Source organism: Jatropha curcas, chromosome 2 (genome assembly GCF_041381405.1).
Source record: "Jatropha curcas cultivar XTBG-Jc1 chromosome 2, XTBG_Jcur_1.0, whole genome shotgun sequence".
In the NCBI taxonomy this organism is placed as follows: domain Eukaryota; kingdom Viridiplantae; phylum Streptophyta; class Magnoliopsida; order Malpighiales; family Euphorbiaceae; genus Jatropha; species Jatropha curcas.
Window position 1 is genome coordinate 5,147,940 of NC_143152.1, and position 17,885 is coordinate 5,165,824.

At 29.2% G+C, this 17,885-nt stretch overlaps 2 protein-coding genes across 3 annotated transcripts; both read right to left on the reverse strand.

Moving 5' to 3' along the window:
* Window positions 1-9,035: 9,035 nt before the first annotated feature.
* Window positions 9,036-12,728, reverse strand: LOC105635891 (calcium-dependent protein kinase 26). The gene is made up of 7 exons (XM_012219025.4): window positions 11,113-12,728; window positions 10,881-11,024; window positions 10,617-10,769; window positions 10,417-10,532; window positions 10,162-10,329; window positions 9,623-9,847; window positions 9,036-9,303 (listed from the first exon to the last, which is right to left on the reverse strand). The coding sequence occupies exons 1-7, from the start codon at window positions 12,041-12,043 to the stop codon at window positions 9,178-9,180; spliced, it is 1,863 nt and encodes a 620-aa protein (XP_012074415.1). The 5' UTR covers window positions 12,044-12,728; the 3' UTR covers window positions 9,036-9,177.
* A 1,630-nt stretch (window positions 12,729-14,358) lies between these two features.
* LOC105635781 (Pentatricopeptide repeat (PPR) superfamily protein) lies at window positions 14,359-17,778 on the reverse strand. Of its 2 annotated transcripts, XM_020680017.3 has the most exons (2): window positions 14,880-17,778; window positions 14,359-14,786 (listed from the first exon to the last, which is right to left on the reverse strand). In XM_020680017.3, the coding sequence occupies exons 1-2, from the start codon at window positions 17,559-17,561 to the stop codon at window positions 14,430-14,432; spliced, it is 3,039 nt and encodes a 1,012-aa protein (XP_020535676.1). In that variant the 5' UTR covers window positions 17,562-17,778; the 3' UTR covers window positions 14,359-14,429. The 2 variants fall into 2 exon arrangements, with proteins under 2 accessions (XP_020535676.1, XP_012074270.1); XM_012218880.4 differs by having other exon boundaries at window positions 14,359-17,776.
* Between the last annotated feature and the right edge of the window lie 107 nt (window positions 17,779-17,885).

Sequence of the window (17,885 nt, forward strand, 5' to 3'; positions counted from 1 at the left end):
TTTATTTCCTATTTATGTTTTACAGCTTCAAATGTTATCATGAGAAAAAAATTTTATTTATATAAATTTTTAAAAATCTTATAAATATTTTGGAAAATTTTAAAAAAAAACAAACAAATAAAATATAATAGAGAGAGTATTAATTTTAATATATTTCAGCGTTTCACAATAATTACTTACTCGATCAATTCTAGAAAATTCAATTACCTTGTTATTAAATTTTGAGAAACCTAGCAATAAATTTACTAGAATATCCTTAATTATTTTGAAAAACTCAAAGAAGAAAAGAAATGCATTAATCATGAGAGAGACTTCAAAATTTTTATAATTAATAGTTTCCTATAAATTTTAGTTTTAAACAAGCGAACTTATTTTTAAATTTTTATTTTATAATCATTCAATCATTAATTAGATTTTTTTTTTTCATATAGATAACTTAAGATATTTACAGACATATTAAAAGTATATTCTATGTTTCAATGAAAAGTCATTTATTGCAACCATATTAAATACATAATATTTTTAATAAAAAAGATAAATTATGTAATAAAAATTAATTTTAAACTCTGTTTCAATTTATAATTTATAATTTGAATCGATATATATAAAGAAACATGAAACTTTAAGTAAAAATTCCTATAAAATTATTTTAATTTCAATAGGCCCAATCCAAATCGTATAACGTATTTTCCTTTAATCTAGAAATAAAATTGAGAAACTATAAATCTTAAATGGAGAGCTAAATATGATTGTAATTTTGAATGAACTAATTAAAAATATTTAAGAATATATGCTTTCCATTCCATTTAAAAAAAAATATTCAAGAATATTTTTTAAAATATTTTCTTAGATGAGTTTTAAATAAATTCAAAAATATTAAATATTTCAATGGTTAAAATAAAAAATATTATCCTTAATTTTATTTGAATTTCAAAAAAAAATTATTTGTACATGAAAGGAAAGCTTTTAAATATATAAATTATGCCAATAATCAAATTATAAAGAACGGGTGATGAAGATTATATCAATAATTAGTCTATAAAAAGTAATTTTACATAATAATTTTATTTCATAGAAATTTATAAAGAAAATTTGTAATAAAATAGAAAAGTTTGAAATTGAAAAAAAAAAAAAAAATACACTCCTCGTTTGAGCTTAGCAATGGACAGCTGCCTAATGGATCGTGCTACAAATTGTGGCGTGGCTCTACTTGTTGTGATTGTTCAACGCATCAGTTATACAAGGCTAAACATGTAAAATTAAAAAATAAAGAAAGGTTTGGTTGCATTTTAGTATATATATAATTTTTCAATACTTTTTTTTATATTCATATCCACATTACAACTTTATAAAACTATACAAAAAAAAAAAACTTTGAAATTTTTATTGATGAATTACTATATAATATTATTAATTTCATTAATTATTAGAAAAAGGAACTGAAATGTTTTATTATTTGAATAATATTAGTTATTTTGTTAATTATTCAAAAATTTGAAAATATAAAATATTATCAATGATATTAATATTAATGCTAACTCAATTAATATCTAAATTGAATGATGAAAATTTTTAAAAAATAAAAAAATAATTTTCCTTGCAAACTCGGTTCTGTTCATATTCACTTTACAAATTTTTAATAGTATAGGAAAATAATTTTAAAATTATAAATAATAATATTATTAATTATTAAAAAATAAGCCGAAAAGTTTTACTATTTGAAATAATATTTAATCACAATATTAATTATATTTAGTTAATTATTGAAAGAAACTGAAGAACATTACTCAATTAGAAAAAAGAAACTAAAAGGTTTTATTATTTGAAATAGTAAGTAATAATATTATTAACTTTTTAACTAATTATTAGAAAATTGAAAAAAATTAATACTATTAATGTTAATGTTAACTCAATTAATGTCTGAATAAAAAATAAATTTAAAAATAATTTTTCGTGCCTACTCAACACTTTGATTATTGAAAAAAAGTTGAAAAATATAATATTGATATTAATATTAACTCAATTTGATATCTAAATTAAAAATGAAATTAAAAAATAACGCAAAAAAATCTTTTCGCTACCTCTTAATTAAATTTTTAAAAATTACCACCTCTTAATTAAACATAATGATTTGATTTTTCACTACCTCTTTTCTTTTTATTAAAAATTTTGATATTTCTAATTGAGTTTAAATATGAATTACTCTTTATTATGATTGAATTTATTTTAATACTAAAATTTCTAATTGAATACAATATTTCTAGTTGAGTTAAAATTATTCTATTATTTTATTTCATAAAGTATTAAGATTTTAATTGAGTTAATATATTTATTTATCCTTTTTGAAAATTAGGATTCTTAAATAAAAGATTCCTAATTTAGTTCAAATATTATCAATTGAGTTAAAATCTTCATAATAATAAACGTTTAAGGATATTACTTTTTATTTTATAAAAAAAATTAAGATTTCTAAATAAATTTAAAAATTTATAACTGATATGAGATTATTTCTCTTTTTTTAAAAAAATAATACTATTTTCTTCAAATATTAATAATTTATTTTCATAATAATAAATTACTAAAAAGATTTTTGTATATTGAATTATTCCACTCGCCATTCACACTAGCTATAGAGAGAGGGAGAGAGAGAGAGAGAGAAAATTTGCAATTAATTGCTTTTGCTAAATTGGCTATTTGGTTTCAAATTTTGAGATTAAAATTATGAATTCAAACCTAATTAAAATTTTCCCTAATATGACTAAATTAAGCTCTAAAGGGAATTTTCCTATATTTGAAAAAAAAAAATCTTAATTCTTCTAATTAGGTTAATCCTCTATCATTATTTTTTATTGGGTAAAAAGTTCAAAGATGGAATTTTTATTTTTCTATTTGCCACTACTATAGATTATAAAACTTTATTTAATAAAATGTAATATAAGTTAATCAAATGCATTTGTTTTCATCATCATTCATAAAATAAAGTATAAACTTTTCATAGAAATTCTTCCAAGATATGAAAATATATAAGAAAAATTCCATCTTTTCAAAAATTATTTTACAATTCAATTTTCTCACTTACATCACCATTTTTATATATTTTTTTCTTGATTCTTCCATTTTGTTTTAGAGGTGGGCACCCAAGGCCCATCAAGCAATATTTGCTTTCTCTCATTTATTTATATATTTATTTTTTTGAGAGAAATAAAAAATATTTCTTCTCCAAAGAATTTTAACTCTTAAATATAAAATTCATAAACTTTTAAAAAATATATATATATAAAATTCATGAACCAAGAATCTAAGATAATAATAGTTAATACTGTAAGCACGTTAAATATAACTTAATGGTAAATGCATATATACGGCTTGATAATAAATTCAAATTTAAATTAAAAAAATAGTTAATACAGTAAATAAACATTAATAATCCTTAGTTAATGACAACTTTTATAATAATCCTTTGTTAGTGGCAATTTTTACAAGCAAGGGCATTATGGTAACTACGAATCTAACCAATGATTGAAGACAACAGGAGGCACTGTTCGACAACGTGGGGTGAGAAACTATCATCTATTTGTGGGTCCCGACATGTTACAAGTCACAAGTGGGTGTGTTTCTTCTTTGCTGACGTGTACAAACCAAGCAACATGATTGGTCTCACCTTAGAGGGCCCCAACCACCACCCACGTACCAACAACGAGGTCTGAGCTGTCAGAACGTGCGTTGAAGATATGGCCGCTCCGTGGTTAGAAGGAGAATCCGAGCCGTTGGATTTACAAGCCCAATCATTTTCCACGTTGTGGGACCCATCTTTTTGGATTTTGTTGTTTTTGCTTATTTCAGGATCTTGTGAGACTGAGAGTTCTGAACTTCTGATTTTAAAGTCGCGCAGTTAGGGGTGGGCACTCCTCAATCCCCATTTACACTTTATTTAGAAAGGAAAATAATAATGGAAAAAATAATGATGTTTTGAAAATAATGAGAGATTATTATTTTTTTTAAGAGAAAATTTTTTTGATTCTTTACTTTGTATTTGGATAAACTAAAATTTGAAAAGGATAAAATATTATTATTGCAAATTGTCAACAGTGAAGCAAATAAAATGTGATTCTAAAAATTGTTTTTTCGGATGTTTAGTAATTTAATAAAAATAAGTGAAATTTAACTAATGAGTGTTCGGATGAATGACACAACACTTTTTTCTTTTAAGTGAAATCGAGAATTTGATCCTTATAGATGGAGTTAGTACTCATTAAAAATATTTTACCTCTTTATGAGTTCGATCCTCATAGACGGAGTTAATACTCATTAAGCATTTTACCCCTTCATGGGTTCTATCCTTATAAATAGAGCTAATACTCATTAGGAGCATTTTACCATTTTATAGGTTCGATTCTCATGGGCAAATACTTGCTGAAACCACTTTACCCTTTCATGAACCGAAATTGGGTAAACCCGTGGTTAAGACCGAAAAAAAAAGTTAAATTTTCACTATCTTCACTCCAAATTTGACAGATTTAAAACATATGGGTCCGGATGTAAGTAAATTATCACTTCCTCTAATGTTTTCCTCCTTAATTCTCAATTGACAATTGATCAATTAGGTATATTTTGAAGTTTTTTTTTTAATTAGGTGACGGCTAATTCGTATTTATATGTTAGATGTATTATATTAACTTACAGAAATTATTTTTTAAATTAATATTTTATATGATTATTTTTTATAAATAAATAATTATTGAAATATTACTATAAAAATTTAATTAATATTTTATCATATAACATATCAAAATAAAAAAATAATATATTCATATATATGTGGAAGAAATAATTTTACCATTAATTACATTTCCTCCGTCTCATTTTATTTATATGGTTTGACAAAATATGCATATTAAAAATTTAGTCATATTAAAAATTTAGTCAACAAAAGTTATTTTGCCCTTATTTACCTTTAATAACTCATTAAGATGCTAAAAATCTTTCATTCAATCAACAATTATAAAAGTTATTATGGGACAATTATTACAAGTCTAAATTTAGAAACCTGGTAAATATTTTGGATCATCTAAAAAATGAATAACAAGCAAACAAAATGGGACGGAGTGAGTATATTTTAACAGTAATTGCCGCTAAATACTAAACAATCAACATTCATTATATAGGTATCAACTGTGATCTAGCACAAATAGTTAAAGCAAACATACCTCAGTTCAAAGTTTAAATCAAACCTAATCGGCCAGAACCGAATAAATTGAATTTTTTTCAAAATAGACCAAAACGAATTGCAAATGTGTAAAATTGAATTGGATTGGACTAAATTGATTCAATCTAGTTTTTCCGATTTTTCCTCACTTTTGAAGATTTTTAAGAACCGAATCAAATTGAATTTGAAACCGAACCTATTAATTCAAAAATCAACCAAATCAATTATGTTCAATCTATTTGGTTGGTTGGCTCGAATCGTGGCTGGCCCTAGATGCAATTGAGTTCAAAAGATTTCTTAAGGATAAATTTCATATCACAATTTTTAATTTAGATCAACTAAACCCAAATTTGAATAAAAATATCACATTAAATTTTACCCTTCCAATTCAAATAATTGAACGGAATAAATTTCAGGGAGTTTATAATAATTTTTATAAATAATAAAAATGAAATAATAATTCGAATTAAATTTTAAGGAGTTTAAAGTAATTTAACCTTTCTTCGAAAAAAATTATGATTCCATAAATTGTATAGCGTGATTTATTTGTCAAAATCCTTGACATATCCATGGAAAAGGAAAAATGAAAGACGAAAGAGAAAGAAAGAAACATAAGATGAGGCATCTCTATCACATTCCTACTCATTATTTGTGGTTGCCCCCATTTAGCCATACATTAAATATATCCTTATCAGCTTATCTCATTTCGAAGTTGTTTTTGTTTTCCAAAAATAATTTAAAAAATTCCTTTTTTATATTTGAAATGCCCAGAAAAATTCAATAGAAAATTAAATTATTTTGAGAGAATTTTATTCACCTAATTCATGTAGATGATAATTGATTAAAACAATAATGGATGTAACCCAAAAGCAAATCAATTAGTGAAGGAATAACTATATTGCAAAAGAGGAATGCAGATGATACTCCAAGCACACAACTCTAATCAACAAGGTCGTCAATTGTCCGAGTAGGAAGAGTACATATGGGAAACCTAATTATTAAAAGGGGAGGAATGATGTTAATATAAAGAATCTTAATAGTATAAAATATAATCTTTTATGCAGAAAGACGAGTGATTGGATGGATGACGATACATAGTAGATAAGTGAAAAAATGTTGCTCCCAAAAGAGCAATAAAGAATAAGAGAAACAATGCAAAAATACGAAAAATTATTTTTTTCACTTGAGGAGCATTCTTTTTTTTCACGATAGTAAAACAAGTATATGCGTAGAACTTTCTTCACTAAAAAGCTGGAAACGAAAGTATTTGCAAGTGGGATGCTCAGAGTAAATACAACACATGTCGATGAGAATATCGATTTGTCGGGAGGAGAATGTCAAGATGTGAGTGATTGAAATATATTATTATAATATAAAAAGGATGTGTATGAAGTGATATGGATTAGTATGATCATATAAGGGAGATATAAGGGGTGTGATGGGGGAGATAAAATAACGTTTCCTTATGGCACATATGGATTTACACTAATTAATATATATGTGTAGTGGTGAGACATGCACCATACTTGTAGAGCTATACCGCGGTAAGTCTAAGGACAATAAATGTGTGATTAATATGCTGGATGGAAGACGGTTGAAGGACATGCTAAGCGGATACTCAGCATAATGCTCTCTGCCACTCCAGGGTTGCTATGCAGGATCGAGCATTAAGTGAGTTAGGTTGGGAACATCATATTCTAGTAAGAGGAGATGATGTCTCCATAAGAAATGAGTTCTATGGACACTATAGGGTTAGTCGTTGATAGCTGATCTAAGTCTCAATCAGCTGCTAGTTCCATTAGCTACGTTTTGAAGTTTTATTTATTTATATTTATATTATATTTGGACTTCATTAACCCCGTATTAATTGCTAATAAAATTATTTTTCTTTTTAAATAAATATTTTTATGATCATTTTATTTATAATTATTTAAAATAAAAAATAATATATTCATCTTAAATTAATATATATACATTATATGTCATAATATAAAAAAATAATTATATTTTTAATAGTCATTTTATATTTTAACAACAATTATTGTCAAAATTTTATGAAAGACGAACATTTATAAGCTAACCGTTATCAGCTGGTACGTTATCAGCTGGTACGAACATCTGAACCAAACAAATATTTTCTCTTTTTAAAAGAGAAAAATACTTTTTAACACTAATAAACTTATTGCAAATTTATAAACATACATTTTTAGTCCACTTATCATTAGTAATCTAATCTTCACCTATCGTTGATCATTCTTGATGACCACTATCAACCACAGCCACTACCATAATTTATCATTTTCATATTTTTATTCTCAAACTTAAGGGAAAAGAAAATTATAAATTAGACTAAATTTCATTGATGAATGAAGTTGTAATTCACCCTTATGCTAGCTATAACAACGCTTCTAAGCAATTTAACATAATTAAATTAAATGATCTTTTATACTTATAATTGTTGATGAAAATATTTCTTTTAGGTGTGAATTCTCTATGCTATATTTAGTATAGAAAATAAAATAGAATAAAGAATAAAATAAAAAATGAAATGCAACATAAAAACGCGAATTCTAATTCTACTCTTTTATTTAGTTACAAGAATAAAAAAAAATGGAACAGAGAATTGCTAAAGGTGAAAATGTTCATATGTAATAATTTTATTATAATTCAATTTATTTAGTGAAAATATATGAAATTACAAAAAAAAACTCAACCATTTATTTTCTTTTGGCTTATTTTTCTTTAAAATACTTTTTAATTTTTGGTGCGAATGGTATTTATAAATTCACATGATTTTCAAAATTACTTTGATTTATAGGGAGTTTCTCTCCTTGGGTCAAAATAACACTATGTGCTACACAATAGATATAACTTTTTTCTTGACTCACCAAATTGGTGAAAACAACTGTGGTCAAAAGGACTCAAATTCAAGACCTCTCACTTCTCACATAAACAAGAAGAAGAGCCAGATCACCAGCTGATTGCCACATTCCATACCTCAGGAGAAACCAATCTTGAAAACTAGACCACTTGATTTTTATATTTTTCTATAGTTTTACGTTATTGTGTTAACTACCTTGGAAAAAGATAGAAATACACTTACAATCCTTCTTTCAAACTTAAATCTCTATCATTTTCGTCACCTAAGCTCATCATTGCGATCTTCACTTCTATTAATTGCAGCTCAACCTTTCATGAAAGCTTTTTGTTCTTTAATTTCTAGCCATCTTGATCTCCATTATTTTCTCTTCCTTTAACATTTCTCGATTCGAATGAACCGGAAACCTTGAGAACACAAAGTCTGCACCTACCACCACTATTGTTCATCTTCCCATTAATTACTATATAACTTCTATTAAAATTTTCTTTTATTAATAGGGACGAAAGCAGTGTAAGTCCGAAGAATTTTGAATTATTACCGATTTAAATACTCATATCTGATCCATTTAAAAAAATTTTAATCATTGTATTTATTCCAAACTCATTTAAAATACCTTTTAAATAGTTATGATAAAATTAGGATAATTATTCCAATATATAGTACTATTTTTTTATTAGTAATGAATAGCATATTTGCAATCAAATTTATTAACGGTTTTTTCCAAACTCATTAGTAATTTTACTATTTATATATATACATTTCACATTAGTTTTACTATTTATATACGTTCTAGATCATTTGTATCGGCTTAAACATTTATTAAACTGATCAGAGCAGTGTCGATTACATAAAAAATTCTGTCTATACGGCATCTAATGATAATCCCATCTTTGATATGAGAATTGACATACATAAAATGTTGACGACTGAAAAATTTATGAAAACAAATTTGGACATTAAACGAAATTAATATGCATATCTATAATAATTATTAATTTACAAGAACTTGATAATCCTTAAATGAAATTGTCTATCAAGTTAAAAAGAAAAAGATAACAAAAAACAAAACCCTCACTGTTAGTATTTTATGTCAACAAACTTGAAGTGCCTCCCTAAAACCAATGCTATAATTTCTACCTTCCACACCATTTTTACCCATTTCTGGATTCCCTTTTTGCATCATGTTCACAAACTCATTGTAATCTATCCGACCATCCTGTAAAACAAAACACAAACACCAACCACAATCATTAAAAAAGACATGTCCTCGCCATTGTAATAGCTGCTTCTAAATCTTATAAACTCAAATTATTCTCCGTGTCTTATTATCTTAAGAAGGGACAATTTTGAAGATTGTCTCCTAACTCCAAGAGGTTATGATTTTTGGAGACAAATAATATTTATTGTCCCTAATTTTCGTCCCCTTCTAGTTTAGTGATTCTGGCGGTTAAAAGTTCAAAACTTGATAGTTTCATTCCCTTTTAAGTATATTTTTTATATGGTAAAAAGAAATAGAAAGGAAAATAAGTACTTACATTATCTTGATCAACTTCTCGAATCATTTCTTCTAAGTGAACATTTTCCATGCCAAATTCAAAACAAGCTTGTTGGAGCTCATCAAGAGTGATATAACCACTTCCATCTTTGTCGAAATATGAAAAGGCTGCAAATAAATGATCTTCCCTTTCAGCTTTGTTTAGATGCAATGTGGCTGCTAAGAACTCCCCATAGTCTATTGTTCCACTATTATCAATATCAGCCTACAATTTCATAACAAAACAAAGAAGATCAGCATCAAAACTATTTAATCGTCTCGAAATATCTTATGATAATATTCGGCAACAGCTTTTTATGTAGCTTTTACCGTTTTGACCTAAAGGTAACATTTTATTAAAGGTTAATTTTTGTAACGTTTAAACGCTACTAAAACAGTTAACAGCTACTAAAACAGCTAATTTTACTGAAAAGATCCCATGTACTAAAATAACAGAAGTTGAAACTTTTTTTTTTAGCATTAATGGAGATGTTTTGAGGAATTTTTTAGGATGAATTTGATGGTTGAAATGGTTCTTACCGCTTGCATTAGATCATAAATTTCAGACTCATTGAGATTAGCACCAAATCTTTTGAGGCCAACTTTGAGTTCTTCAAAAGTAATTTGACCACTACCATCTGTGTCTATCGTTTTAAACATTTCTGTTAATCCTGCAATTTCTTCTTCAGAAAGGTTCTCTGCAATAATCTAAAAGCAGTAGAGCTAAAGTTAAGACGAAGAATTATTTATTTTTATAAGTGAATAGAAATTCAAATATAAGAGATGAAAAATTACCCTAAGGGCCATTTTCTTTAGCTTGTACATTGCAGAAAAATGTTTTAACCTGCTTAAGATTGCAGGATCAAGAGGCTTATCTGGAGCCACCCCATCTTCTCGAACCCAAGGGTGACCTACATTAATAATAATTGTTGCTAATTAACACAGTTTTAAAAGGTCAATGCCAAGCTGAGACTTAGTAAATTATAATAACTTACAGAGAACTTCATGGGCTGTAATTCGCTTTTTTGGGTCTCTCACAAGCATTCTTCTAACTAAATCCTTGGCACTTTCAGAGATTTTAGGCCATGGCTCTGATGTGAAATCCAAATCACCCTTCAGTACTTGATCGAATATGCCCTGCTCAGATTCTGAAACAATGTATGGACTAGACTAATTAGGCAATTTTCTGATTAAGAGTTCTTGAAATTTATAGATAGAATCAGAAGTGTTTAGAGCCATGGATTTCCAAAAGCTCTTACCAGCCCAAAATGGGGGAACCCCACTTAAGAGAATGTAAACCACGACTCCTGCACTCCAAACGTCTGCTTCAGGACCATAACGCTTTTTTAGAACTTCAGGCGCAACATAGTATGGGCTTCCAACAACGTCACTGAAACTTTCTCCTGCAAATCACAACTTATTTTGAGTTAAAAATTCCAGAATTCAAAACCCATGCTATCAGAATTATAATTCACCAACAAAAGAATCTACCAGGCCTGAAGAAAACTGATAATCCAAAATCAATTGCTTTGAGAGGCGAATCTTCTTCATCATTAATAAAAAGAAAATTCTCAGGCTTAAGGTCTCTATGCATAACTCCTAAAGAATGACAAGCTTCTACAACTCCAAATATAGTCCTTGTAAGTTGGGCGGCTTGTCTTTCAGAATAATGTCCTCTCTTGACTATCCTCTCGAAAAGTTCACCTCCAGCGCACAATTCCATTACAACGTGAACTGCAACAGCATCTTCATAAGCTCCCTTAATCGTAACAACATTCGAATGCCCCGACAAATGGTGCATTATTTCAATTTCTCTTCGCACATCCTCTACATCTTCTGGTGTGGCTAATTTTCTTTTTGCAATAGACTTACATGCATACTCTTTTCCTGTCCCTTTCTCTATGCAAAGAAATGTGGTACCAAATTGTCCATTTCCAAGCTTTCTTCCTAAGTTATAGTACTCTTTTAAATGGCCTGTTTTTGTTTTCAACACCGATTCTGCTTTTAGCCCTGCGCTGCATAGTCTTGTTACATTATGAGGCTTTCTTGGTTTTGAAGGAACTGCAGGTTTTGGTTCTTGTGTTTGTGTTGGCGTTGTCGTTTGTTTGGGGTTTGCTATCGGTTCCGGTGGCAATGGTGACTGTTCTTCATGTTTTGGTGGTTGGCTAATGATAACATCTTTTTCAATTATCTTGACTTGCTCTGGCGGCTTGGTTTGAACTTGTAAAGGAGATTCTTGGTCTTTTGAATCTGTAAGGTGCAATTCTTTAATTGCTTCTTCTTCTTTAATCGCTTCTCCTTCTTTCTTGGAATATTTAGTAAAGAAGAAGCAATTTGTGCAATCTGTTGATGGCCTTAGCCACCAAACTGGATGTGGTGAAGCTTTTGTTGTTGCTGTTCCTCCAACACAAATATTTCCCATTTGAATTAAAACTACAATCTTTTCTTCTGCTTCTTTTCTCTGTCAAAGGTTTGAGAAAATCCCATTTGTTTTCTTGGTAAAGGGTAGTTGATTTTGAAGTGAACACATCGAATTCAAACCCTTTTAACTATATCTCCAATCACAAACTCCTCCAATCTAATAAATACAGCTTTAACTATATATCAAACAAAAAGATTAAAATAATAAAATCAATAAAAAGCCTTATAACTCTCTCTCGCCAAAAACCACAATTTTTTTTTTCAATCAATTTTTATTACAAGAAAACTCAATGAAACTCCTGTATTATAAACAATCTTTAAAATTGAAAAATTCAACAACTAATACGAAAGATATGTATATAAAAAATAGGGTGATAGCTTGGAATAATGAAAAACAAAAAGAAAAATTGAAAAGAGACGGAGAAGAAGAAATCAAGAAGAGGAGACAGAGTCAACGTCAAGATGTTAATCCAGAATTGTTGTTTTATCTTTACCAGGAATTTTCCATATAGGAAAACAAAGTTGATAAAGATTCGGATTTGCTTTCGGGTTTAACTGGGTTTTTTGACGTATAAGGAAATTAATAATGTAGAAAAAGATTTTCCCTCATTTTCCTGGCATTAGAAAAGGAAAACGAAAGGGAAATGGAAAGAAAATGAGGGAAAGCGAGATATGAAAAAGAAAGAGGGTGGTGGGAAGAAGATGAGACCGGTTTTTCCGTTGGAAAGTTTCAAAACGCGTTTTATTTATTTATTTGTTATTTTTAATACGCATTGTTATTAAAAAATATTAAAATAATTCAAATTTACTTCGGCCGTCGTTGCCGAATTGGCCAGCTTTGCTCTGTTAACTCTACGTGCAATTGCAAAATGGACGTAACCAAATTAATACCAAAAAACTTAACTTATTTATAATATATTATTTAGAAAAAAAAAAAACTACTTGGGAGATAATCAAAATAATTACTAATGAGATTAGAATTTGAAATTCGAAAATCTTTTATCTTTTAAAAATGGATAATATATATAAATGAAAATTAGGTATTCATTTGAGATTAAATGGATAAAAAATAGAGATTTTGTTGTGATAAGAAACTGTGTGATTGTAGATAAATGTAAATATTTTTCTCGAAAGACAATTTTTAAAAAAATATATATAAAAAAGTGTGAATAGGTAAATATTTTATGAATAGGTTAATATTTTTAAGAGTTTATAATTATTATTGTTGTATCAAAATAATTAAGTGTGAATAGACGATCATGTTTATTGTTGTATCAAAATATGTTATTTGATATCACTCATGAATCTATTTATAATTATTTAATTTAAATTCAATTATATATTTGATAGTGTTAGCCACTAATTCTCTCATAAAAAATAGAAGGCTTCCCCATAAATAAATGTTCTTATTCAAGCAAGTAAGAATTTACTTTTTATTAACTAAAAGTGAATAAAATAAATAAATAAAATGCAAACATACTGTGAGCATAAAATCAGAGATGTCAAAAACGTGTTTGTGGGTTATGACTGTATTGGGTTGGGTTGATACGATACAATTATAAGATTGGGTTAATATAAATATTAAGATCATAATTTGGTAATAATTTTTTAGCTAACTTACCCTAGTGTTCGATAACATAGTTTTTATAATATCTTTTATAGGTTTAAAGGTTAAGGAACTTTTATGAAATGTTAAACATTTTAAAATTTAACGTTTAGTTTTTAATTACTTTTTAAAATATAAATACCTCCAAATTCAATTATTTTAATTTTTTTTTTTTTTTTTTTTTGAAAATTATACTCATTGTAAAATTACATGGTCCTACAGTGATATGAATTTATGTTATAAATGGATCCATCTGTTCATACAACTCTAATACATTAATTTAACTATTTAAAATCATTATATTTTGGTCAAAAATGGATGCTAAAGAAGCCATTACTATGGCCTTTGTTTGAATTGATAATACTTAATAGAATAAGCAATGAGAAATGTATAGAAGTAGACTTTTCATTTCACCAAACCATAAATCTTCCACTTTAGACCCATCAACCAATAAAAATTAAATGCAGCATTCAAATTTCTCTTTTTCAATAATGTAAAATTATCTATTTTATTTTGTAAATGGTGTATATAAATACTCTAAACTTAAGACAGTAACAGCAAGCATTTGACAAATATAAACTCTAACTAGTCGATTTAAGATTACTGATTGGTCAGTAAATTTTGGTATTAATCCTTGAGAGGATATTAATCCTTACGTATTTTAGAAGGGCTTTTAGTTCAGATTAATTCTCAAGAAAAAATAAGGTAGATTTTCTTTAATTTCATCTATTTCATTGCAATAAGTAGAACATACAAGCAATTAAGAAACAAGAAATAGAAATTATGTTAAGAACTTGCGTTTACTTCTTAAAGTCAATTTCTGCTGTAATACAGTCCGAGCTAAATCATATTTACCTTCTCTGTTTAAGCCATAAAAGACAGTTCTGAAATTAATAGTACTAGGAATAATCCCAGCATCCAGCATTTCCGATATAAGCCGCAAGGCTTCTTCAGATTTACCTGCTTTACAAAGACATGAAATGAACATTGAGTAGGTCTTGAAATCAGGTAGAGGTCCTTTCAGTTTAAGACAATTAAAGACATTCCAAGCATCATCAACTCTCCCCATGTTCATATAACCGCGAATCAATGCCGAATGTGTAACAATCGTCGGTTCACAGCCCTCCTGTTGCATTTCCTGAAAAATTTCCATAGCTTTTTCAATTTGCTTCTCCTTAAAGAAATGAACTATTAAAGATGTGTATACATGGACGGTCGGTTGAATGCCTGCCTGTTTCATGGAATTCACCTTGGCCAATGCCTGTTCTTGTCGTCCCTCTCGAAGTAGTCCATGGACAAGGGTTCCATAGGCATATTGATCCAATGTAGCTCGTTCTCCCCCAACCTCATCGAGCAATGATAAAGCTTCTTCCAACCTTCCTGCTCGACAAAGAGCCCTAATGTGCAAGGAATAACTAAGGGGAACTGTGAAACCAACTTTACACAGAGAATCTATGCTCCTTCTTGCTTCTAACAGTTTACCAGATTCACATAAACAACACAGATATGTTTCCACCACTTCCCTGTCAGGGATATATTCTGCACGAATCATCTCCTCGAATATTTTAATGGCTTCATCAACTTTCCTACCTTTTCTCCCACAAAGGCAGATGATCAAATATTTGTAGGTACTACCAGTTGGTTTGCAACCATCATTTTTCATCTCATGGAAAATCTTTAGAGCAATTTCTGTTAGACCAGTTCGACCATATTGCATTATCATGATTGACCATGTATCTGGTGTTATTAGGCAGCCCTTTCTTCTCATTTCATAAAAAAGGCTTCTCATGTGTTTGAAATCTTTCCCACGTCCCGCAATTTTCATAGCCATGTTGTATGTTTCTGTTGTGTGGTGATATCCAGTTTGCATTCCTACCCATGAAAATAAATGTAATGCTGCATTGCCGTGCATGCTGCAATTACGCAACACCCCCAAAACTAGTTCTGGTGTGAATTGAACAGTGCATTTCTCCAAAGCTTCTCGCTTCATGCACCAATCATCTGAGGATGATAATATCCGACAAATTTCTTGCAAATCTTGCCCATTGTAACCCTTTGGAAGTGGCTTCAACAATTGATGATCTATCAAGGGCTCTGATTGGTTATGGTTTTGTTCCACCTGCAGCTTCTGTTCCCTGGAAACCTTGTCTTCTATAGAGTCAAGTGTATGGATTCTTTGCATCTGCTTCACTATTTGAACATTGTCCATCTCTCCCTTCTTCTCCAAACAAGCTATAACCCACTTGAAAATTTCATCATTAATGAATATCTTGGAAGCCTGCATTTTGTACAAAACCTTCAAAATGTCATCTGTTCTTGAAACTTTGCAAAGCTCCTTGATAAATATGGAATAAGATTTCCAAGTGGGATTGATTCCCTCAGCCTCCATGGTATTGAATGCTTCCCACGCTTCTGATATATGGTTTTGACGAACATGACCAGCAACAACTGCCATGATTGCTACACTATCTGTCTTAATTCCTCTTTCCAGCATCTCATTATACAGCTCCAATCCTTTTTTATACTGATTCAAGTTGAACAGGTGTTGCATTAACTCTGTATAGGTGGAAGTAGTTGGTTGGCATCCAGATTCTTTCATGCATTGAAATAGCTCAAGTGCCTTCGAAAGTTCTTTTCTCCTCAGGTACCCATTGATGATAATCCCATAAACCTTTGCATCAACAAAATTTCTTTTCTTCATAATTTCAATAATTTCCATAGCATCTGCAATCCTACCAGCCCTGCAGAGTCCTTTCACTAAGATCTCAAAATATTCATAGTCAATTGATATCTCTTTACTCTTGAGGTCACGAATCAATGCTAAAGCTTCTCTAATTCTCCCAGCCACACAAAAGCTCTTCAGCATACAAACAAGAACATCAGGCTCTGAGATTTGGGAAACCCTAATCATGTCATCTGCAATCAAGTTAACAGCACCAACATCTCCTAACTTTGCCATGCTATTTAATAACACCTTATACGAACTTAAATCAAGTTTCATATCCCTTTGAATCATCTCCTTATAGAGTTCCAAGGCAATCTCACCTTTCCCGCCCTCACAAAGCAGATGAACCATAATTTTGTAAATTTTTTCATCAGGTTCAAACCCAGATTTCTTCATCTTCTCAAAGAACAACAAAGCTTTGCCAATAAGTTTCACCTTCCGTAACTGTGAGATAAGAATAGTCCAAGTTCTAATATCCATCTTGCATAAGTTCTCCATTTCCTCCACCAAATCATCCACTACCTTAAATTCTTTCGCTTCCCCAGCTATATACAGCAAGGAATTATAAATCTTAGTAGTGTGACAAAAACCATCTTTCATTTTAACCCAATTGAAAAATCTAAAAGCTAAATGTGGCACTTTAAAGCATCGTGTCAATACTTTCTCAACAATATCTGGTTCAAACCGAAACTTTAGACTCTCTAACCTCTCCTCCATGGAAACTGTGCCATTTTCTTCTCGTACAATCCCGGTAATTTCATGAACTAGAGGACTAACATCAATATCATCCGAATTTCTAATCTGGTTATCGTCCAAAGCCAATAAACTCTCCTTGCCTTGCAACACATTGTTCAGCTCGACATTTCCACAAACACCTTTTGTGCAAGACTTTAATTCTTCATTCAATTCATTACTCCTCCTATGGCATTCTTTCGACATTAAGATTCCAGATGGGGTTCTATTAGGAATTATATCGCCAGCTCCAAAAATTTCGGTAATCTCCTTGAAGAGGGAATTGACATTACCATTTTCTGCTTGAGACTGCAACTGGGTTTTCTTTGAACGAGAGACTTTAGACGATTTAGCGACGCTTGAACAGCGGGAAATTTTTTGCGTGGAAAATTGAGATCCAACAAGCTTATAGCTTGAGTTTGAACACAAAAATGGGAGTCTGATTATGTGCCTCATCACCTCAGGAACTTCAGAGATTTTAACTAGCACCAACAGAAACCTGTACCACTATTACATATTGTCATTGTATTTTTTGTTTTAACAAAGTAGTTTATAAATGAGAGCTTCTGGTTCCAAACTTTAACCGATACTAGGCATTAAAAGCTCCAGTGTTTCATTTTTTTTTTTCTAAACTAGAATAAAACCAAAACCAACACTTCCTGATTGAAATCATGAAAAGAAAAAATTCAAAAAGCTCGTAATTTGTTTCTTTATTAAATTATATGACTATTATTATTATTATTATTATTATTATTATATACGTATATTCCCTTTTTTTTT